This window comes from Hypanus sabinus, chromosome 6 (genome assembly GCF_030144855.1).
Source record: "Hypanus sabinus isolate sHypSab1 chromosome 6, sHypSab1.hap1, whole genome shotgun sequence".
Lineage (NCBI taxonomy): Eukaryota > Metazoa > Chordata > Chondrichthyes > Myliobatiformes > Dasyatidae > Hypanus > Hypanus sabinus.
In genome coordinates this window covers 11,642,452-11,667,887 of record NC_082711.1, presented here as the reverse complement: position 1 = coordinate 11,667,887, position 25,436 = coordinate 11,642,452, and the positions used below count along the sequence as shown (strand labels likewise).

Below are 25,436 nucleotides of genomic sequence, written 5' to 3'. Positions count from 1 at the left end.
ATGGCCACGTCATTCAACAGGGCACATAACGATGATGACCTGCAGGGAGGGCACAGGGTGAGAGAGGACATGACACTCACCAATCTTGCCCACTGTGTGCTTCTTGCCCAGACCCTGGGTCTGCCACTTCACTGTCCATTTCTTGAAGAGCTGCTTGAAGATGGCAGATTCGGCCCCATCGTTCAGCACCACCACGTTTGTAGTGTTTGAGTAGCCTTTGGCCTTGATGAACCCCTGGAACAGGAAGAAGGGAATTAGAATGGTGCAAGGAAATAGGAGCAGGAGGAGGGCCATTAGGCCCCCAAACCTACCCCACCATTCTGTATGATCACCGGTTTCCACTCCTCTTTAGCACCTGTCCAGGAGACTCGAGAGAATAAATATTCTCGTTTCAGACTGATACAACTAAAAAGCACAACTGTTTCCAAGGTCAGTACAGTCAAAGATGTCTTAATGGGTTTAAATGAACTATTGCTGCTTAAAGCTGACAGAAGTGCTCAGGGAAGAAGCGTGGCTGTATACTGGGGGTACAAGTACATTTAAGGAAACAGGGTTTCAAACTCCCTATACTGACGATCTTGCTAGCAAACATGCAGTCTCTGGTGAATAAAATCGATAATCTCAGAGCTTGGTGCTAAATCAGAGGGACATTAGAACCTCGTGTGTCCTTTGTTTCACGGAATCCTGGTTAACCCGTTCCGTACCAGATGCAGCAATTCATATCGATGGGTTTACTATACACCATCAGGATAGATCTATAGAGTCTCTCAAAAGCAGAGATGGAGGAGTATGCCTCGTGATCAACTCTTCTTGGTGCACAAATATATCAGTGTTGTCCCAATTCTGCTCACCAGACACAGAATATCTAGCAGTTAAGTGTCGTCCTTTTTACCTACCACGGGAGTTCTCTGGGGTCACTCTGGTAGCAGTTTACATTCCACCTCAGGTCAATGTCAAGCAGGCTTTTGATGAACGGAGTAATGCGATCAACATGCACTAAACAGCACACCCTAATGCCTTCACCATCGTTTTGGGAGACTTTAACAAGACAGTCTGAAAAAAAAAATCACTAAGCAACCACCATCAACAGATCACTTGCAATACCAGAGGAAACAACACACTGGACCATAGCTACACCACCACCAAGAATGCCTACCATGCTATTCCACGCCCTCACTTCGGTAAGTCTGATCACCCGGCTGTATTTCTACTCCGAGTATAGGCAGATACTGAAGACTGTAGCACCAGCAGTGAGGACCAAGAAGGTATGGACAAGGGAAGCACAGGAGCTCCTACAGGATTGCTTTGAATCGGTGGACTGGACTGTACTCAGGGATTCATCTTCAAACCTGGATGAGATGCTGCAATTATTACCAACTCCATTAAAGCCTGTGTGGATGAGCGTGTGCCCACAAAGACTTACTGTACGTTTCCAAACCAAAAGCCGTGGATGAACCAGGAGGTACGTCATCTACTGAAGGCTAGATCTATGGCATTCATGTCTGGCAACCCAGGTCTGTACCAGAAAACCAAGTATGATCTGCGGAGGGCTATTTCAAGAGCCAAAAGACAATTTCGAACGAGATTGGAGGTGACATCAGATGCACGGCAACTCCAGCAGGGTCCGCAAGACATTACTTCCTACAAAGCAAAACTCAATAGTATGAATGGCAGCGATGCTTCACTACCAGATGAACTCAATGCCTTCTATGCACGCTTTGAAAGGGAGAACACAACTACAGCTGTGAAGATCCCTGCTGTACCTAATGACCCTGTGATCTCTGTCTCAGAGGCCAATGTTAGGCTGACTTTAAAGAGAGTGAACCCTCGCAAGGCAAAAGGTCCCGATGGAGTACCTGGTAAGGCTCTGAAAACCTGTGCAAACCAACTAGCGGGAGTATTCAAGGACATTTTCAACCTCTTACTGGTACAGGTGCAAGTTCCCACTTGCTTCAAAAAGGCACCAATTATACCAGTGCTTAAAAAGAATAATGTGGGCTGCCTTAATGACTATCACCCGGTAGCATTCACATCTAGAGTGATGAAATGCTTTGAGAGGCTGGTCATGACTAGACTGAACTCCTGCCTCAGCAAGGACCTGGTCCCATTGCAACTTGTCTATCGCCACAATAGGTCAATAGCACATCCAATCTCAATGGCTCTCCACACGGCTTTAGACCACCTGGACAATACAAACACCTATGTCAGGATGCTGTTCATCAACTATAGCTCAGCATTTAATACCATCGGTCCCACAATCCTGATTGAAAAGTTACAGAACCTGAGTCTCTGTACCTCCATCTGCAATTGGATCCTCAACTTCCTAACCAGAAGACCACAATCTGTGTGGATTGGTGATAACATATCCTCCTTGCTGACGATCAACACTGGCACACCTCAGGGGTGTGTGCTTAGCCCACTGCTCTACTCTCTATATACACCTGACAGTGTGGCTAGGCATAGCTCAAATATCATCTATAAGTTTGCTGATGATACAATCATTGTTAATAGAATCTCAGGTGGTGATGAGAGGGTGTACAGGACTGAGATATGCCAACTCGTGGAGTGGTGCCGCAGCAACAACCTGGCACTCAACGAAAGAGCTGATTGTGGACTTCAGGAAGGGTAAGACGAAGGAACACATACCAATCCTCAGAGGGATCAGAAGTGGGGAGAGTGAGCAGCTTCAAGTTCCAGGGATCTAACCTGGTCCCAATATATTGATGTAGTCATAAAGAAGGGAAGACAGCAGCTATACTTTATTAGGAGTTTGAAGCGATTTGGCATGTCAACAAATACACTCAAAAACTTCTATAGTTGTACCGTGGAGAGCATTCTGACAGGCTGCATCACTGTCTGGCGTGGGGGAGGGGCTTCTGCACAGGACCGAAAGAAGCTGCAGAAGGTTGTAAATCTAGTCAGTTCCATCTTGGATACTAGCCTATAAAGTACCCAGACATCTTCAAGGAGCGGTGTCTCAGAAAGGCAGCGTCCATTATTAGGGACCTCCACCACCCATTTTCTCCCTGTTACCATCAGGTAGGAGGTACAGAAGCCTGAAAGCATACACTCAGTGATTCAGGAACAGCTTCTTCCCCTCTGCCATCTGATTCCTAAATGGACATTGAACCCATGAACACTACGTCACTTTTTAAAAAATATATAGTATTTCTTTTTTTGCATGATTTTTAAGCTATTCAATATATGTATACTGTATAAAGCATACTGAATAAGATTTACTTATATGTTTATTATTATTGTTTTTATTTCTCTTCAATACTATGTATTGCATTGAACTGCTGCTGCTAAGTTAACAAATTTCACATCACATGCTGGTGATAATAAACCTGATTCTGATTCTGTGTCCCCTAGAACCCTCAGTTTCCCCGATCTCACAAATATTTATCCACCTTCCCCTTTAACACTGCTGTGGACAGTCTCAAGTCGAGCTACAAAGGGAGAAGGGTTAGGCATGGGTCTAGCAATCCCATCCCATAAAAAACCAGAGCTACAGAAACACCAACAGAAGCTGTAAGGACCTCATCCCCTGGGAAAGGAAGGATTTTTGAAGATGGGCTACACTGGAGATAAGCTGAAAGACTGGCCCTGAACAGCTTCTGTACACAGCTTTTACCCCAGTAGGGGTAACTGACGCAAGCTAAAAAAGCTTTCTAATTATATTGCCTCCACCAGCCGCCGTAAGGTAGCTAAATGCTGTAAGATCGGGGTTCAATTCCCGCTGCCGTCTGTAAGGGATTTGTACGTACTCCCTGTGACGGCGCGAGTTTGCTCCAAACGCTCCGGTTTCCTCCCACATTCCAAAGATGTGCCGCTTGGGGTGAGCGGGTTGTGGGCATGCTACTTTGGCACTGAAAATAAAGCAATACTTGCAGGCTGCCCCCAGCACACCCCTCGACTGTGGTGCTTGTTGACACAAACGACACAGTTCACTGTACGTATTGATGTTTCAATGTTCATTCGACAAATAAAGCTCTTCTTTAACCTTGATTGCCTTTCCCTTGTGAAGATTTTGGTGGGGGAGTTTCAAGATGGCGACGTAAGCATCTGCCTTTTAGGCGCTCTTTATTTTTTCAACTATAATCACCCTTTAATTAGATCTTTTCGAACTTAATCATATGAGTTGCTACTTCTGATTGACCCTTTTTTCCTAAAATAATATTTGATCTAATTTTGTCAAACTTAAAATGGCTACAAGTAAGAAATCGGCTAAGGATCCTTTATCCATCGACGCAATTTCTAATCTTTTGGACGTTAAACTGGATGCTAAACTTGCGGGTCTGGAAGGCAGACTAGAAGGTTTGGAAAACAAGCTGCAAAGTAAAATGGCAAGTTTGGAAAGTAAAATGGCAAGTTTGGAAAACATGTTTACCATGAAAATGTCTGAACTTGAAGGAGCTGTTAAATCGCTTGATACTAAGTTTCAGTCGCAGGCATCGGTTATTCAGCGGCATGAAGATAAGTTGGCGACTCTTGAAAAATTAATTGTTGAAAAAGTACGTACAATTGAAGTGTTGGATAAGAAGGTACAATCGACTCTTAAGACTGTAGATCAGTATAAGTTTAAAATTTCTGATCTCGAAAATCGATCTCGCAGACAGAACTTGCGTATTATCGGGTTTCCCGAAAAAGTTGAGTCCGGTGATTTAACTGAATTTTTCTCTAATTTACTATGGGAAATTTTCGGTGATGAAGGTTTGCAAACTAAACCTGTTATCGACCGCGCTCACAGAGTTGCGAGGTTTTCGTCTGTGCCTGATAAACCACGAGCGGTGATTGTTCGCCTTCATTATCCTCGTGAGAAAGAGCTTCTAATTCGATTAGCTCGTAAAAAAGGTATGATTTCCTACAAAAACTTTCAGTTTCGAATAGTCGAGGATTATTCTTTTGAAGTAATGAGAGCCAGGATCGCTTTTAAACCAGTGATGGCAGAGATTCATTCGATCGGACTTAAACAAGCTTTAATGTATCCAGCGAAGCTTAGAATCGTGCTGCCCGACTACAGTCAACGATTTTTCAACACTCTGGAAGAAGCGAAGAAATTTGTTGGAGAATTTCGATCTTCTACTGCAACTTGAACTATGTGTTATGTGGAAGATTTTTCGGAGAGAGGATATTTTTCTATTTTAAGTTTTAACCTATGAAGTTGGGTTATAACTTTTTATTTTTTGATCTATGGGTTCGGTTTTTTTTTACTAGCTTCATTGTTTATAGATGTTTTTTTTTTAATTTTGATAATATTCTTTTTTTTCTTTCTGTTTTGGTTATATACGTTTATATTTTGCATTAATGATTTATCTTTTTTTTAAGTTGTTTATTTTTCCCGTAAGATTTTGTTTTTTACAAGCATTTATCTGTTTGCCTGTACTCAGATATGGGACGAATGTTTTGGACTTTTAGTTTTTTTTATATATATGCTGTATTGTACTATATCCCTTTCTTTTTAAATGTTATTTTGTCTTTTAACAGATTGCTGAACTCACATTTGTATTTAGTAATATGGTTTTTTCAAAATGGCGTTTCTTCTTCCCATAAGTCTTTGCTCTTGAAACGTCATCTTGTATTTGAATATGGGATTTTTTTTTAAAGGTATACTACACTTTTAAATTTTGACGTTTATACCTTTTTTTTTATTAATGATTGTTGTATTATATTAGTTTTTCTTTATTATTCTGATATATATATTTTTTTTTTTGCAACTCTATATTTTAATTTGGGTGATATATAGTTTTCTTCTAATCTTTTTTTTATAGAGCTGCCATCTTGAAATGGGGGTAATATTAGTATTAGATTATGCGCCTGCCGCTTGGCTTTTTTTCGAAGGGTGGGGGGAGGGGGTAGGGATCTTTTTTCACGCTTTTGCTTTTTATTTTTTTGCTTTTAGTTTATGGGCCGACTTTAAATTACTAATATTGTTGAGGTGTCATGTTCTCCGGCTGCTCCTGAATCAATTTTCCTCCTTCCTGAATTGTGGGTTATGTGTCTTTTTAACCTTTTATGATATACACAATTAATATTGGTATGATGGATAGATCTGTTAACTTTATCTCCTGGAATACTAATGGTTTAAATCATCCGATTAAACGCAAAAAAATATTTAAAGTATTCCATAGACTGAATGCTAATATTATCTTTGCACAGGAGACCCATATCAGGAGGGAGGATAATCAACGTTTTTTTAGGTTCTGGAAGGGTCAACAATTTCATTCGAATTGTACCGCCAAAATTAGGGGTGTGTCTATTTTTATAGATCCCTCAATATCGTTTACACATCATGAAATTATCTCTGACCCACAGGGTAGATTTTTGTTGATAACTGGTTTACTTTTCCATCGGAAAGTTGTTCTAGTTAATATTTATGCTCCAAACTTTGATTGCCCTGAATTTTTTAGACGTTTATTTACCTCTCTTCCTAATCTAAATGAATATATGTTGATAATGGGTGGAGATTTTAATTGTTGTTTGAATCCTTCGATGGATAGATCTAAACCTATTCGCACTCTTCCGAATAGATCAGCCCTACTTATTAATTCATTTTTGGTTGACTCGGGAATTACAGAAATATGGCGGTTTTTGAACCCTAAAGATAAAGAATTTTCTTTTTTTTCACATGTATATCATAGCTACTCTAGAATTGACTATTTTCTTATTGATCATCGGTTATTAACGGATGTTATTGATTGTAAATATGATTCTATTACTATTTCGGATCATGCACCTTTGAAGTTATCTATTAAGATTTCGGACTATTCCAATAACACCAGATCTTGGAGACTTAACGCTACTTTGCTTCAAGACCCAGAATTTATTACTTATATAAAACAGCAAATTGACTTGTTCTTTTCTACAAACTGTACTGAAGGAATCGACAGAGGAATACTTTGGGACTCTTTTAAGGCTTTTATTCGTGGTCAAATTATCTCATATTCTGTTGGTAAAAGAAAACAAAGATATTTAGATATTGCTTTATTGGTGGATAAAATTAAGGAAATTGATAAGATTTATTCCGTGACTCCTACCAAAGAACTTTATAAGAAGAGAGTTGAGCTTCAAATGGAACATAGTTTACTATTATCTTCTTCAATTGAAAATCAATTAATTAGGACCAGGGCTCAATTTTATATTCATAGTGACCGTACTGGTAAACTGTTAGCTAATCAATTAAAGGCTATCTCGACTAAGCGACAAATTATTAAAATTCGCAAATCAGACGGTAATTTAACTACTGATCATAAAGAAATTAATAATACCTTTCAAGATTTTTATAAATCTTTATATCATTCAGAATTTGATGGTGACCAGTCCATGATAGATAATTTTTTTAACAATTTGAATATTCCTAAACTGACTGATGAAGATCATAGTCTGTTAGATGCTCCTATTTCTATAGTGGAAATAGGAGAGGCTATTTCATCAATGAACTCAGGGAAAGCTCCTGGTCCTGATGGTTATATAGTAGAATTTTTTAAAACTTTTTCTTCTTTGCTTTCTCCTTGGTTATGTGAAATTTTTAATGATGCGTTTGCTAAGAAGAGATTACCTCAATCTTTTTATGAAGCTAATATTTCTCTAATTCTTAAAAAAGATAAAGATCCTACTTTATGTACATCTTATCGCCCTATATCATTATTAAATGTAGATTCTAAGATTCTTACAAAAATTTTAGCTATTAGATTAGAAAAAGTACTGTCTCAGATTATTTCAGAAGATCAAACTGGTTTTATGAGGAATCGGTATTCCTTTTTTAATGTTAGAAAATTGATTAATATAATTCATACTTCACCACCCACAATTCCAGAATGTGTTATTTCATTAGATGCTGAAAAAGCTTTTGATAGAGTTGAATGGATATATTTATTTAATACATTGAGAAATTTTAATTTTAGTCCTAATTTTATATCATGGATTAAATTAATATATCATAAACCTGTTGCTTCTGTTTTTACGAATAACCACAGATCCTCTTTTTTTCAATTATCTCGTGGTACGAGACAGGGTTGTCCCTTAAGTCCTTTATTATTTAATATTGCATTAGAGCCTTTAGCTATTGCTATTCGTGAATCTCCTAATATTTTTGGTATTACCCGTAATGAGAAGTTATATAAATTATATCTTTATGCTGATGATTTGCTGTTATATATTTCTGACCCTGATAGGTCTATTCCTGCTATTTTATCCTTGTTGGTTCAATTTGGTACTTTTTCTGGTTATAAACTAAATTTAGATAAGAGTGAATTATTTCCTTTAAATGCACAAACTTTATTGACTGATAGGACACCATTTAAAGTTGTTACTGATAACTTCACTTATCTAGGTATAAAAATTACCAAGAAATATAAAGATTTATTTAGAATGAATTTTTTACCTATGCTTCATCAAATTCATCAACTTACTACAAGATGGTCTCCCTTGTTTTTATCATTAATTGGTCGGATTAATGCTGTCAAAATGATGATTTTACCGAAATTTTTATATTTATTTCAAGCCCTACCAGTTTTTATTCCTAAATCTTTTTTTGATAGCATTGATTCAAAAATTTCTTCATTTGTGTGGCAAAATAAAAACCCTAGGTTAAGTAAAAAGCAATTACAAAAATCAAAAAAAGATGGTGGTTTAGCTTTACCTAATTTTAGATTTTATTATTGGGCAAATAATATTCGTAATTTATTGTATTGGAAATTGGATTTGGATTCACCACTGTGCCCACAGTGGGTAAATTTGGAATGTAATGAGGTAAAGGGATATTCTCTATTCTCTGTTCTTGGTTCTTGTCTTCCTGCGGATTTAGTTAAATTTAATAAACAAATATTTAATCCTGTTATTAAACATACATTACGAATTTGGTTTCAATTTCGTAAGTTCTTTATTTTGAAAAACTTTGTTCTTGATAGCCCTATCTTATTTAATTTCTTTTTTAAACCTTCCTGGACAGATCAAGCTTTTAACATATGGAAAAGGAAAGGTATAAAATGTTTTCGTGATCTCTTTTTTGAAGATACTTTGATGTCATTTGATCAACTTTCTAATAATTTTGAATTACCTAAATCTAATTTTTTCAGATATTTACAAATTAGAAATTTTTTACATAAAGTTTTACCATCTTTTCCTAATTCAACTTTGATGGACACTACAGATTTGATCTTTACCTTAAATCCTTGTCAGAAGGGATTAGTAGCTTTTATTTATAATATGATTATGAAGATACAACCAGAAATATCAGTTAGAATTAAACAAGAATGGGAAAAAGAACTTCAATACAACATATCAACAGATAAATGGGAAAAAATTTTGCAAATGGTTAATTCTTCTTCTATATGTGCTAAACATGCTTTAATACAATTTAAAATTGTACATAGAGCTCATATGTCTAAAGATAAACTTGCTCGATTCTATTCTCATATTAACCCTCTATGTGACAGATGTCATTTAGCAGTGGCCTCATTGACCCATATGTTTTGGTCATGTCCCACTTTACATAATTATTGGAAGGATATATTTACTACTATTTCCTCAATTTGGAATATAGATTTACAACCTCATTTTATTACTGCAATTTTTGGCATACCAAATGAAGATGGCAATCAGTTTTCCCCCTCAATCAGACGAATGATTGCTTTTGTAACATTAATGGCCAGAAGGTCTATACTACAAAATTGGAAAGAAGTAAATCCTCCTACTACATTTCAGTGGCTTTCTCAAACTATTTCTTATCTGAGTTTGGAAAAAATTAGAAGCACTATTTTTGACTCATCAATTAAATTTGAAGAAACTTGGAGACCGTTTATTCGACATTTTCATATGAATTAATTTGGCCTTTTCCGGACCTTTCTGCTTATTCATGTTCAGGTATGGAGTTCCGGAGTTCTTTGACACTATCTTATACTTGTAAACTGTTGTTATTGCCTATGTTAGTTTAGTTTAGTGTTTTATTTTTTTTTAATATATATTTTTTCTCACATATTTTTTAATATTTTTTTTTCTTTTTTAATGGCTATTTGTTTTTTTTTTCATATAATCATGTGGACTTGATTAAGGTACTTTCTTTTGTTGATGTTTAGTAGGATATTATTATCTTATTATCAATGTGATTGCAAGTCTATTGTATTTATAATTTACTTATTATTATGTTATTTTTTTTGTGTATATGTGAAAATCAATAAAAAGATTGAAAAAGAAAAAGAAAGAAGATTTTGGTAAAGATCAGCTGTGATTGTAATGGAGCAGGGAGAGGGGAAGGAAGCCGTTAGCTTTGGTGTTGTGACTGCCTTGTGCGTTGTTGACATGCGGGCTGCCCCAACACTTCCTCGTTAACACAATAGGACGCATTTCGCCGCATGTTTCCAAGTACATGTGGCTAATAAAGCTAATCTGGCACACAGAAAATGCAACAGGAACTCAGCAGGTCAGAGGAGAGGGATAAAGAGCCAACATTTCAGGCTGAGACTCATCAATCGAAGACTGCGGGACACTGCAAAGTACTTTAGATCCAGAGGCGCTGGCCCGAGTACTCACCAAGGCCCTGTTCATGCCAGCTCGTCTCTCTTCATTGTTAGCCTCCTTGCCCTTCCATATAAAGATCGTGACTCCACCCTGGTCCAAGATATAGCAGTCCTGGGGAGGGACAAGAACATGGTGTTTGTAGGGGACCATGAGTGTCCACCCCCAGATCAAAGAGTCACAGAGAGGGACAGCATGGAAACAGGCCCTTCAGCCCACTGTATCCATGCTAACCATCAACCACCCATTACACTAATCCCATTGTACTCAGTGTGCAGAGCCTAGTCTGAAACAGGAGCCCCCGTACATTCAGGAATTCACTGGAAAAGGCTGTTTCATCACGGTGATGGAATCATTTCATTCTTTCGCTTTCTGTTTCAGGACAACGGGAGCATGGGTTTGGAAACGTTACCAGATTCCAGGGTTAGGACATTTGGGATCAGCTGTGGTCTTGGGCCAGAAATGGTCAAGTGGAATCCAGAATTAAGAAAGGTAGGCTGAAGACCAGGATCAGGAATAGTCTCATGGGATCCAGGATTGGGAACGTTGGCTGGAAACCGCAATCGGGTATATTTACATGGCATCTTGGTTTGGGAATGATCACCTGAAGACCAGATCAATCCCACGAATAAAAAGGTTGGTGTATGAGGAGCGTTTGATGGCGCTGGACCTGCACTCACAGGAGTTTAGAAGAATGACAGGTGATCTCATTGAAACCTGTTGAATATTGAAAGGCCAAGACAGTGGATGTGGAGAGGATGTTTCCTATAGTGTGGAAGTCTAGGACCAGAGGGCACAGCCTCAGAATAGATGAACATCCCTTTAGAACAGAGACAAGGAGGAATTTCTATTGTCAGAGGGCGGTGAATCTGTAGATTTCATTGTCACGGACAGCTGTGGAGGCCAAGTCGCTGGGTATATTTAAAGTGGAGGTTGATATGTTCTTGATTAGTTGGGGCGTCAAAGGCAGGAGAGTGGAGTTGACGGGGATAATAAATCCACCATAATGGAATGGCAGAGCAGACTCAATGGGCTGAATGGCCTCCTATATCTCATGGTTTTATGGTCTCATGGAATCAGGAATAGTAGCACTGGATCCAGAATTGGGAATGATTAGCTAGGGATCGGAAATGATCGTGTTGGATCCTGGACTGGAGGTGGTTAGTTGGAGTCCGGAATCAGGACTAGGATCTGGGATCCAGGGTTTTACAGGGATTGGCTGGAGTCTGGAATCAGGACTAGGATCTCAAATCGAGGACTGGGGGCAGGTTGGATGAAGTTCAGGAAAAGGAATGGAATCTGGAGTCCTGGATTGGAGGTGTGACTGGCAGGAATCCTGGATAAGGAACAGTAGCTGGTATCCTGGGAAGCTGTCCAGACTCCAGGATTTGGACACTAGGATCGGGTATGGGATACGGAATAGGGGGGGGTAGTGGCTGGGGGATGGCCCCTGTCGGGTGCTGGCCTTTCACGTTAGCACGCATGTTCACCTCGTGCTTCAGTAGGTCCTGGGTCAGCGGTCGAGTGGCTACCTCTTGCACCATCAGATTCCCCGTCTCATCGGAAACACTATAAAGAGAAACAAACCCGGTCAAATCCAGTCGTGAACGGAGACGGAGGGGGTGACGAGCCTATGACAGTGGCCATTTGTGGGTGGAGGGATATGCCCGAGCTGATTGCTCGCCCCTCTTTGGGGTTGTGTCCATAGGAACCAGCATTCTGACTGGTGTGGAGGCTGTGAGTGTTACAGACTCAACTCGCTCCATCACGGCTCAACCCTTCCTCCCCACACCGTCGAGACACTTCAACATGGTGCCTCAGGAAACTCATTAAAGCCCCTCACCACCTGGACATGCTCTCTTCTCATTACTACCATCGTTCTCCAGTACACGAGCAGAAAGGAGAACAAAGTGATTGTTACTCTGGTTCTGACACAATAAGTATTAAAAAAGTACACTTGAAAAAAATACAGCCACTATAAATACATAGGAAAGCTGACAGTGCAGGTACCAAGGCACCCAATGCTCCCTCAGCACCAACTGTCCACATCCCTTCCTTCCCCTGCACCTCCACATACCAACTACCAGGTCTTCACCTCCACCAGCCTACCAGACAGCATGGACTCACCTTCACTACTGAGCTGGAGAGAAGGGGAAACTGGGGAAGGGATTGGGACTGGATGGTGTGATCCTGAAGGAGTGTGCTAAGCAGTTCTGTGGAGTTCTCCAAAACAGTTTTAATCTGAGCCTCAGACTGGAAATGGTCTTGACTGTGTGGAGAACATCATGTGTGGTCCCAGTACCCAAAAGGGCCAACATAAAGTGTTGAATCTGTCCTGTGGCCCTGACCTCTCACATCATGAAGACCCTAGAGAAGCTGGTCCTGGCTCATCTCCAACCCCTGGTCAGATCAACCCTCAATCCCTGCCTGGAGAACACTGGGGCTGATGATGCTGTCACCTACCTGCTGAGCAGAGCCGATTCCCATTTGGATAAGCAGCGCAGCACTGCACTGTGAGGATCGTGTTGTTTTGATTTCTCAAGTGCCTTCAATACTGTCACAGCCCTCATCGCTGGGGGAGAAACTTTGTTCAATGAAGGTTGTCACTTCCGTTGCATCCTGGATAATGGACCAGCAGACCACAGTTCGTGCGGTTTCAGAGCTGTGTGTCAGACATGGGTGTAAGCAGCACTGGGGCCCCACAGCGGACTGTATTGGCTCCCTTCCTGTTTACCCTGGACTTTTCTAAAACACTGCGTCATGTCGTTTGCAGAAATTCTCTGATGACGCAGCAATAGTTGGGTGTATAAAGGGAGGATGAAAGGATCCCTGTTTCTATTGATGGTGAGGACGTGGGTGTGGTGAGGACCAACAAGTACCTGAGGGTGCACCTGGACGACAGACTTGGGTGGAGCACCAACACAGAGGCTGTGTACAAGAAGGGCTGGAGTCGCCTCTACTTCCTGAGGAGACTGAGGTCCTTTGGAGTACGCAGGCCTCTCCTTCACATGTTCTACCAATCTGTTATTGTCAGTACAGGTGTGCTGGGGCAGTGGCATCGACATGGGTGATGCCAACGGGAAAGGCTGGCTCGATTTTTGGGGTCAAACTGGAGGCTGTGGTGGAACAAAGAATCCTTCGGAAAATCATGGCGACTCTGGACAATGTTTCTCACCCTTATGTGTCACCTTGGCTGAATAAAGGAGCATTTTCAGTAATCGACTAAGACAACGGCACTGCTCCCACGAGCGCTCTATGAGGTCATTATTACCCTCAGCCATTAGACTCTAAATGAGCCGGGGAAGTGATGACCCCCTCCTGTTGGACTGCTTGAGGTAATTTATTTTTTATTCTTTCTTTCTTCTCTTCTAATATTTGTATATCTGTGCACTTGCAATGCTACTGTGACACTGTGATTTCCTTTAGGATCAACAGAGTATCATCTATCTATATACTGTACAGAGATTGAGCCCGTAAAGTGACTCTAGGCACAAGAGTGTCTGTTCACAAGGTGACTGACAGGAAATGATAAAGTCGTGGTGATTGGGGGTGTGGAGGGTGGGTTGGTGGATGGAGGTGTTAATCAGACTTACCGCTGGGGAAAGGTAATAGTTTTGGAGTAAAGGAGGGACAGGAGCTGGAAGGTCCACATTTAACTATCAGAAGCAGAGATTCTGCAGATGCTGGAAATCCAGAAAGTTGGCAGAACTCAGCGAGTTTCAGAATTTGGCCATTGCCCCCCACCCCCGAATTCTCCATCTAAAATGTCCTTTTCCACAACTAACACAGATGGGAAGTGTTCGATATCAAATGTGTTTGGGGCCAAAGGGGAGAAAAAGGTATCTATGGAGGGGAATGAACAGTCATCGATTCAGGCCAAAACCCCTCATCGGCAGTGAAAAGGAAGGGAGAGTGAATTCCAGAACAACACACAACCTCCACCAGGAGACTTCTGAATGGTCCATGAACCCACAAACACTACCTTATCAATCATTTTTGTGCTACTAATTTGATTTTTGTAACCTATAGTGATTTTTATGTCATTCCCTCTACTGCTGCTGCAAAACAACGGATTTCACAGCTCTTCACCTGCACTGCACTCTCTCTGTGACTGTTACACTTCATTCTGCATTCTGTTATTGTTTTACCTTGTTCTACCTCAATGCACTGTGTAATGATCTGATCCTTATGAACAGCTTTTCACTGTGCTTTGGAATATGCACTCTCTCAATCTTATTGATACCTTTCCTGTAGTTAGGCAACCTGAACTACCCAGATATCTCCATTATTGTTAAACACACCTTGAGATGCTGTTTTTGCCCAATGTGTCATTGATACCATGGAACAGACATAGAGCCCAGAAACAAGCCCTTCGGCCCAACACATCCATACTGACCAGCATCCCCAGTCCTTTAAAATCAGAAACACAGGACACTCTGCTGGTGCTGGAAATCCAGAACAACACACACAAAATTCTGGAGGAACTCAGCAGGTCAGGCAGCAGCTATGGAAATGAATAGACGGCTGACATTTTGGGTCGAGACCTTTCTTCAGGATTGGAAAGGAAGGGTTAACAAGGTGGGGGCGAAGCGAAGAGGGGTAGCTCGAAGGTGATGGGTGAAGCCTGGTGGGTGGAAAGGGTAAAGGGCTGGAGCAGAAGGAATCTGATAGGGGAGGGGGAGTGGGTCATGCGGGAGAGGAAAGGAGGAGGGGCACCAGGGGTAGGTGATAGACAGGTCAGGAGTCCAAAGCGAGGAATAAAAGAGGGAAAGGGGAGGGAAAAATTTACCAGAAAGAGAAATCGATGTTCTTGTCACAAGGTTGGAGGCTACTAGACAGAATATGAGGTGTTGCTCCTCCAACCCGAGGGTGGTCTCATCGTGGCAAAAGAGGAGGCCATGGACTGACATGTTGGAATGGGAACGGGGATAGGGATTAAAATGGGTGGCCACTGGGAAATTCCACTTTTGGCAGAAGGAGCGGAGGTGCTTGACAAAGCGGTCCCCCAATTTACATCGGTGGGGAGGGGAAGTAATACAAGCTGAGGTAATAGGTAAGAGTTCAGGTAAGGAAGAAGGTGGGTGGGTGGGGAACTGAGAATCTGTGAGGGGATAGATGAAGGGCTGAGGAAGGAGGGTGGAGCATTGGGGAAAGGAAGGAGGAGGGATGTGATGGGCAGTTAAGAAGAGAAGAAGAAGAGGAGGAAGTGGAGTCATCAGGACACCATCGTGACGGTGTTTTTTTAGCAGGCTTTCTTATTTTTACGAGGCCGAGTTGCTAGCTCGACGCTCAAGCCAGCACGGATGGAAAGCGTGCAAGGGAGTCGGCTAGATTCGAACTCGGGAGCCTTCGCTCCGAAGTCCGGCACTGATGCCACTACGCCACCAGCCAGCAAGAAGAGAAGAGGTGAGTGGGTAACAGAATGGGGAATAGAAGGAGGAAGAAGGGGTGACGGTGTACTGGTCAGAGACTTTGGGCCAGGCTGATAAGTCCTCATGCCGGATCACCGCTGGTGGAATGGTGAAGGACCACAGAAGGGTGAGAAGCCTGATGGACACTTACTGGTAGAGCCTGATGTTGGACTTCTGGAGCTGGTCGGCCTCTTCGTCCGGTATAGCCTCCTTCAGCTCGCCCCTCCGCTCTCCCAGACTGGCCGTCACGATCTTCATCAGCTCAGGGCTCTGGTTCTCCTGATCCCCGTCCACGATGCCGATCTGCGCCCTGCCTCCTCGCTCGCGGTCCCTGATGTCCTGGGCGAGCAGCAGGGCCTACGTGTGCGCGGGGGAGAAAGGAAGAGACACGCCAATGTCACAGCGACCTCAAAGTTCAAAGTAAGTTTATTATCAAAGTACATATACGTCAGAGTTTCCAGCCTTTTTCATGTGACGGACCGCTACCATTAACCGGGGGTCTATAGACCTCAGGTTGGGAACCCCCGATATATGCCATCATTTACAACCCCGGGGTTCATTAGCTTGTGGGCAATTGCAAAGAGACACAATAGATTGACTGCACCTGACATAGACAAACAGCCCATGTGCAAAGGACAGGAAATTGTACAAATATTTTTTTTTAAACTATTTAGACCAATATTGAGAACGTAAGCTGTAGAGGTTTTGAAAGTGAGTTTATAGGTTGTGGAATCAGTTCAGTGTTGGGGTGAGTGAAGTTATCCATGCAGGTTCAGGCACAACGTCGCTTCCTCACCCCTCCGACCATCTGCTCACATCTCCAGGTCCCTGGATGCCCTGCAGACCGCCCGACACAGAATCCTAGAGCACTGGGACAGAACCTTTCGCCTAAGATTCCAAACTGAGCCAGTTCCACATCGCTCTCATCAGTTCCTAACCCTGTCCCTGCCCACCACCATTTTAAATGTCGCTCATGCTCTTACTGCACCCACTTCCCCTGGCATTTTGCCCCATATACTGACTATCCTCTGGGTAAAAAACCTGCCCCACAGTTTCTCATTAGATTTCTCTCCTCTCACCTCAAACACATGCCCCTAAGTTCCTGATTCCCCAGCCCTGTGAAAATGACTGTCAGCATTCACACAGTCTATACTATCCTTGATTTTATACACCCGTATAAGGTCACCCCACAGTCTGCTGTGTACAACCTCCCCCCTAAGTCCTGCCATCATCCTCATGAGCTTTCAGGGAACTCGTTTCAGTTCAGCCACCTTTCCCATAACAGAGTGACCACAACTATACGCAGCCCCCCAAACGTGGCCTTAACTAATATCTTATAGAGCTGCATCATTTTGCCCCAGCTCATAGACTCAGTATCCCAACCAATAAAGGCCAACATGACAAACACCTTCTTCAACATTCTGTCTAGCTGTGTCTCTACTTTCATGGAACCGTGTATGTGTATTCTCAATGTCCCTCTGTTCTACCACACTCTCCATTGTCCTAACGTTTACCATGTCCCTCTGTTCTACCACACTCTCCATTGTCCTAACGTTTACCATGTCCCTCTGTGCTACCACACTCTCCATTGTCCTAACGTTTACCATGACCCTCTGTTCTACCACACTCTCCATTGTCCTAACGTTTACCATGACCCTCTGTTCTACCACACTCTCCATTGTCCTAACGTTTACCATGTCCCTCTGTTCTACCACACTCTGCACTGTCCTAACGTTTACCATGACCCTCTGTTCTACCACACTCTGCACTGTCCTAACGTTTACCATGACCCTCTGTTCTACCACACTCTGCACTGTCCTAACGTTTACCATGTCCCTCTGTTCTACCACACTCTGCACTGTCCTAACGTTTACCATGTCCCTCTGTTCTACCACACTCTCCATTGTCCTAACGTTTACCATGACCCTCTGTTCTACCACACTCTCCATTGTCCTAACGTTTACCATGACCCTCTGTTCTACCACACTCTCCATTGTCCTAACGTTTACCGTCCCTCTGTTCTACCACACTCTCCATTGCACTAACGTTTACCATGACCCTCTGTTCTACCACACTCTCCATTGTCCTAACGTTTACCATGACCCTCTGTTCTACCACACTCTCCATTGTCCTAACGTTTACCATGACCCTCTGTTCTACCACACTCTCCATTGTCCGAACGTTTACCATGACTCTCTGTTCTACCACACTCTCCATTGTCCTAACGTTTACCATGACCCTCTGTTCTACCACACTCTGCACTGTCCTAACGTTTACCATGACCCTCTGTTCTACCACACTCTCCATTGTCCTAACGTTTAGCATGTCCCTCTGTTCTACCACACTCTGCACTGTCCTAACGTTTACCATGACCCTCTGTTCTACCACACTCTCCACTGTCCTAACGTTTACCATGTCCCTCTGTTCTACCACACTCTCCATTGTCCTAACGTTTACCATGTCCCTCTGTTCTACCACACTCTCCATTGTCCTAACGTTTACCATGTCCCTCTGTTCTACCACACTCTCCATTGTCCTAACGTTTACCATGTCCCACTGTTCTACCACACTGTCCATTGTCCTAACGTTTACCATGTCCCTCTGTTCTACCACACTCTGCACTGTCCTAACATTTACCATGTCCCTCTGTTCTACCACACTCTGCACTGTCCTAACGTTTACCATGTCCCTCTGTTCTACCACACTCTGCACTGTCCTAACGTTTACCATGTCCCTCTGTTCTACCACACTCTGCACTGTCCTAACGTTTACCATGACCCTCTGTTCTACCACACTCTGCACTGTCCTAACGTTTACCATGTCCCTCTGTTCTACCACACTCTGCACTGTCCTAACGTTTACCATGTCCCTCTGTTCTACCACACTCTCCATTGTCCTAACGTTTACCATGACCCTCTGTTCTACCACTCTCCATTGTCCTAACGTTTACCATGACCCTCTGTTCTACCACACTCTCCATTGTCCTAACGTTTACCATGACCCTCTGTTCTACCACACTCTCCATTGTCCTAACGTTTACCATGTCCCTCTGTTCTACCACACTCTCCATTGTCCTAACGTTTACCATGTCCCTCTGTTCTACCACACTCTCCATTGTCCTAACGTTTACCATGTCCCTCTGTTCTACCACACTCTCCATTGTCCTAACGTTTACCATGTCCCTCTGTTCTACCACACTCTGCACTGTCCTAACATTTACCATGTCCCTCTGTTCTACCACACTCTGCACTGTCCTAACGTTTATCATGTCCCTCTGTTCTACCACACTCTGCACTGTCCTAACGTTTACCATGTCCCTCTGTTCTACCACACTCTCCATTGTCCTAACGTTTACCATGTCCCTCTGTTCTACCACACTCTCCAGTCCTGACGTTTACCATGTCCCTCTGTTCTACCACACTCTCCATTGTCCTAACGTTTACCATGTTCCTCTGTTCTACCACACTCTCCATTGTCCTAACGTTTACCATGTCCCTCTGTTCTACCACACTCTCCATTGTCCTAACGTTTACCATGTCCCTCTGTTCTACCACACTCTCCATTGTCCTAACGTTTACCATGTCCCTCTGTTCTACCACGCTCTCCATTGTCCTAACGTTTACCATGTCCCTCTGTTCTACCACACTCTCCATTGTCCTAACGTTTACCATGTCCCTCTGTTCTACCACACTCTCCATTGTCCTAACGTTTACCATGTCCCTCTGTTCTACCACACTCTCCATTGTCCTAACGTTTACCATGACCCTCTGTTCTACCACACTCTCCATTGTCCTAACATTTACCATGTCCCTCTGTTCTACCACACTCTCCATTGTCCTAACGTTTACCATGACCCTCTGTTCTACCACACTCTGCACTGTCCTAACGTTTACCATGACCCTCTGTTCTACCACACTCTGCACTGTTCTAACGTTTACCATGTCCCTCTGTTCTACCACACTCTGCACTGTCCTAACGTTTACCATGACCCTCTGTTCTACCACACTCTGCACTGTCCTAACGTTTACCATGACCCTCTGTTCTACCACACTCTGCACTGTCCTAACGTTTACCATGTCCCTCTGTTCTACCACACTCTGCACTGTCCTAACGTTTACCATGATCCTCTGTTCTACCACACTCTGCACTGTCCTAATGTTTACCATGTCCCTCTGTTCTACCACACTCTCCATTGTCCTAACGTTTACCATGTCCCTCTGTTCTACCACACTCTCCATTGTCCTAACGTTTACCATGTCCCTCTGTTCTACCACACTCTGCACTGTCCTAACGTTTACCATGTCCCTCTGTTCTACCACACTCTGCACTGTCCTAATGTTTACCATGTCCCTCTGTTCTACCACACTCTCCATTGTCCTAACGTTTACCATGTCCCTCTGTTCTACCACACTCTCCATTGTCCTAACGTTTACCATGTCCCTCTGTTCTACCACACTCTCCATTGTCCTAACGTTTACCATGACCCTCTGTTCTACCACACTCTGCACTGTCCTAACATTTACCATGTCCCTCTGTTCTACCACACTCTCCATTGTCCTAACATTTACCATGTCCCTCTGTTCTACCACACTCTCCATTGTCCTAACGTTTACCATGTCCCTCTGTTCTACCACACTCTCCATTGTCCTAACGTTTACCATGACCCTCTGTTCTACCACACTCTGCACTGTCCTAACATTTACCATGTCCCTCTGTTCTACCACACTCTCCATTGTCCTAACATTTACCATGTCCCTCTGTTCTACCACACTCTCCATTGTCCTAACATTTACCATGTCCCTCTGTTCTACCACACTCTGCACTGTCCTAACGTTTACCATGTCCCTCTGTTCTACCACACTCTGCACTGTCCTAACGTTTACCATGTCCCTCTGTTCTACCACACTCTGCACTGTCCTAACGTTTACCATGTCCCTCTGTTCTACCACACTCTGCACTGTCCTAACGTTTACCATGTCCCTCTGTTCTACCACACTCTGCACTGTCCTAACGTTTACCATGTCGCTCTGTTCTACCACACTCTCCATTGTCCTAACGTTTACCATGTCCCTCTGTTCTACCACACTCTGCACTGTCCTAACGTTTACCATGTCCCTCTGTTCTACCACACTCTCCATTGTCCTAACGTTTACCATGTCCCTCTGTTCTACCACACTCTCCAGTCCTAACGTTTACCATGTCCCTCTGTTCTACCACACTCTCCATTGTCCTAACGTTTACCATGTCCCTCTGTTCTACCACACTCTCCATTGTCCTAACGTTTACCATGTCCCTCTGTTCTACCACACTCTCCATTGTCCTAACGTTTAACATGTCCCTCTGTTCTACCACACTCTCCATTGTCCTAACGTTTACCATGTCCCTCTGTTCTACCACACTCTCCATTGTCCTAACGTTTACCATGTCCCTCTGTTCTACCACACTCTGCACTGTCCTAACGTTTACCATGTCCCTCTGTTCTACCACACTCTGCACTGTCCTAACGTTTACCATGACCCTCTGTTCTACCACACTCTGCACTGTCCTAACGTTTACCATGACCCTCTGTTCTACCACACTCTGCACTGTCCTAACGTTTACCATGTCCCTCTGTTCTACCACACTCTCCATTGTCCTAACGTTTACCATGTCCCTCTGTTCTACCACACTCTCCATTGTCCTAACGTTTACCATGACCCTCTGTTCTACCACACTCTCCATTGTCCTAACGTTTACCATGACCCTCTGTTCTACCACACTCTCCATTGTCCTAACGTTTACCATGTCCCTCTGTTCTACCACACTCTCCATTGCACTAACGTTTACCATGACCCTCTGTTCTACCACACTCTCCATTGTCCTAACGTTTACCATGACCCTCTGTTCTACCACACTCTCCATTGTCCTAACGTTTACAATGACCCTCTGTTCTACCACACTCTCCATTGTCCGAACGTTTACCATGACCCTCTGTTCTACCACACTCTGCACTGTCCTAACGTTTACCATGACCCTCTGTTCTACCACACTCTCCATTGTCCTAACGTTTACCATGACCCTCTGTTCTACCACACTCTCTATTGTCCGAACGTTTACCATGACCCTCTGTTCTACCACACTCTCCATTGTCCGAACGTTTACCATGACCCTCTGTTCTACCACACTCTGCACTGTCCTAACGTTTACCATGACCCTCTGTTCTACCACACTCTCCATTGTCCTAACGTTTAGCATGTCCCTCTGTTCTACCACACTCTGCACTGTCCTAACGTTTACCATGACCCTCTGTTCTACCACACTCTCCACTGTCCTAACGTTTACCATGTCCCTCTGTTCTACCACACTCTCCATTGTCCTAACGTTTACCATGTCCCTCTGTTCTACCACACTCTCCATTGTCCTAACGTTTACCATGTCCCTCTGTTCTACCACACTCTCCATTGTCCTAACGTTTACCATGTCCCTCTGTTCTACCACACTCTCCATTGTCCTAACGTTTACCATGTCCCACTGTTCTACCACACTGTCCATTGTCCTAACGTTTACCATGTCCCTCTGTTCTACCACACTCTGCACTGTCCTAACATTTACCATGTCCCTCTGTTCTACCACACTCTGCACTGTCCTAACGTTTACCATGTCCCTCTGTTCTACCACACTCTGCACTGTCCTAACGTTTACCATGTCCCTCTGTTCTACCACACTCTCCATTGTCCTAACGTTTACCATGACCCTCTGTTCTACCACTCTCCATTGTCCTAACATTTACCATGACCCTCTGTTCTACCACACTCTCCATTGTCCTAACGTTTACCATGACCCTCTGTTCTACCACACTCTCCATTGTCCTAACGTTTACCATGTCCCTCTGTTCTACCACACTCTCCATTGTCCTAACGTTTACCATGTCCCTCTGTTCTACCACACTCTCCATTGTCCTAACGTTTACCATGTCCCTCTGTTCTACCACACTCTCCATTGTCCTAACGTTTACCATGTCCCTCTGTTCTACCACACTCTGCACTGTCCTAACATTTACCATGTCCCTCTGTTCTACCACACTCTGCACTGTCCTAACGTTTATCATGTCCCTCTGTTCTACCACACTCTGCACTGTCCTAACGTTTACCATGTCCCTCTGTTCTACCACACTCTCCATTGTCCTAACGTTTACCATGTCCCTCTGTTCTACCACACTCTCCAGTCCTAACGTTTACCATGTCCCTCTGTTCTACCACACTCTCCATTGTCCTAACGTTTACCATGTCCCTCTGTTCTACCACACTCTCCATTGTCCTAACGTTTACCATGTCCCTCTGTTCTACCACACTCTCCATTGTCCTAACGTTTACCATGTCCCTCTGTTCTACCACGCTCTCCATTGTCCTAACGTTTACCATGTCCCTCTGTTCTACCACACTCTCCATTGTCCTAACGTTTACCATGTCCCTCTGTTCTACCACACTCTCCATTGTCCTAACGTTTACCATGTCCCTCTGTTCTACCACACTCTCCATTGTCCTAACGTTTACCATGACCCTCTGTTCTACCACACTCTCCATTGTCCTAACATTTACCATGTCCCTCTGTTCTACCACACTCTCCATTGTCCTAACGTTTACCATGACCCTCTGTTCTACCACACTCTGCACTGTCCTAACGTTTACCATGACCCTCTGTTCTACCACACTCTGCACTGTTCTAACGTTTACCATATCCCTCTGTTCTACCACACTCTGCACTGTCCTAACGTTTACCATGACCCTCTGTTCTACCACACTCTGCACTGTCCTAACGTTTACCATGACCCTCTGTTCTACCACACTCTGCACTGTCCTAACGTTTACCATGTCCCTCTGTTCTAAAACACTCTGCACTGTCCTAACGTTTACCATGACCCTCTGTTCTACCACACTCTGCACTGTCCTAATGTTTACCATGTCCCTCTGTTCTACCACACTCTCCATTGTCCTAACGTTTACCATGTCCCTCTGTTCTACCACACTCTCCATTGTCCTAACGTTTACCATGTCCCTCTGTTCTACCACACTCTGCACTGTCCTAACGTTTACCATGTCCCTCTGTTCTACCACACTCTGCACTGTCCTAATGTTTACCATGTCCCTCTGTTCTACCACACTCTCCATTGTCCTAACGTTTACCATGTCCCTCTGTTCTACCACACTCTCCATTGTCCTAACGTTTACCATGTCCCTCTGTTCTACCACACTCTCCATTGTCCTAACGTTTACCATGTCCCTCTGTTCTACCACACTCTCCATTGTCCTAACGTTTACCATGTCCCTCTGTTCTACCACACTCTGCACTGTCCTAACGTTTATCATGTCCCTCTGTTCTACCACTCTCTGCACTGTCCTAACGTTTACCATGTCCCTCTGTTCTACCACACTCTCCATTGTCCTAACGTTTACCATGTCCCTCTGTTCTACCACACTCTCCAGTCCTAACGTTTACCATGTCCCTCTGTTCTACCACACTCTCCATTGTCCTAACGTTTACCATGTCCCTCTGTTCTACCACACTCTCCATTGTCCTAACGTTTACCATGTCCCTCTGTTCTACCACACTCTCCATTGTCCTAACGTTTACCATGTCCCTCTGTTCTACCACACTCTCCATTGTCCTAACGTTTACCATGTCCCTCTGTTCTACCACGCTCTCCATTGTCCTAACGTTTACCATGTCCCTCTGTTCTACCACACTCTCCATTGTCCTAACGTTTACCATGTCCCTCTGTTCTACCACACTCTCCATTGTCCTAACGTTTACCATGTCCCTCTGTTCTACCACACTCTCCATTGTCCTAACGTTTACCATGACCCTCTGTTCTACCACACTCTCCATTGTCCTAACATTTACCATGTCCCACTGTTCTACCACACTCTCCATTGTCCTAACGTTTACCATGACCCTCTGTTCTACCACACTCTGCACTGTCCTAACGTTTACCATGACCCTCTGTTCTACCACACTCTGCAGTGTTCTAACGTTTACCATGTCCCTCTGTTCTACCACACTCTGCACTGTCCTAACGTTTACCATGACCCTCTGTTCTACCACACTCTGCACTGTCCTAACGTTTACCATGACCCTCTGTTCTACCACACTCTGCACTGTCCTAACGTTTACCATGTCCCTCTGTTCTACCACACTCTCCATTGTCCTAATGTTTACCATGTCCCTCTGTTCTACCACACTCTCCATTGTCCTAACGTTTACCATGTCCCTCTGTTCTACCACACTCTGCACTGTCCTAACGTTTACCATGTCGCTCTGTTCTACCACAGTCTCCATTGACCTAACGTTTACCATGTCCCTCTGTTCTACCACACTCTGCACTGTCCTAACGTTTACCATGTCCCTCTGTTCTACCACACTCTCCATTGTCCTAACGTTTACCATGTCCCTCTGTTCTACCACACTCTCCAGTCCTAACGTTTACCATGTCCCTCTGTTCTACCACACTCTCCATTGTCCTAACGTTTACCA

At 43.5% G+C, this 25,436-nt stretch overlaps 2 protein-coding genes across 5 annotated transcripts in view; both read right to left on the bottom strand.

Annotated features, from left to right (window-relative positions):
- Positions 1–25,436, bottom strand: part of vill (villin-like) — a 117,937-nt gene that overhangs the window by 37,003 nt on the left and 55,498 nt on the right. For all 4 annotated transcript variants that reach the window (XM_059971709.1, XM_059971707.1, XM_059971710.1 and 1 more), the window contains exons 7-10: positions 16,078–16,283; positions 12,006–12,084; positions 10,531–10,629; positions 81–234 (exon numbers count right to left, since the gene is read on the bottom strand). In XM_059971709.1, coding sequence (XP_059827692.1) covers positions 81–234; positions 10,531–10,629; positions 12,006–12,084; positions 16,078–16,283 — 538 coding nt within the window. The remainder of the gene's footprint in view (positions 1–80; positions 235–10,530; positions 10,630–12,005; positions 12,085–16,077; positions 16,284–25,436) is intronic.
- Positions 24,348–25,349, bottom strand: LOC132395307 (uncharacterized protein PF3D7_1120600-like). The gene is made up of 2 exons (XM_059971711.1): positions 25,246–25,349; positions 24,348–25,200 (listed from the first exon to the last, which is right to left on the bottom strand). The coding sequence occupies exons 1-2, from the start codon at positions 25,347–25,349 to the stop codon at positions 24,348–24,350; spliced, it is 957 nt and encodes a 318-aa protein (XP_059827694.1).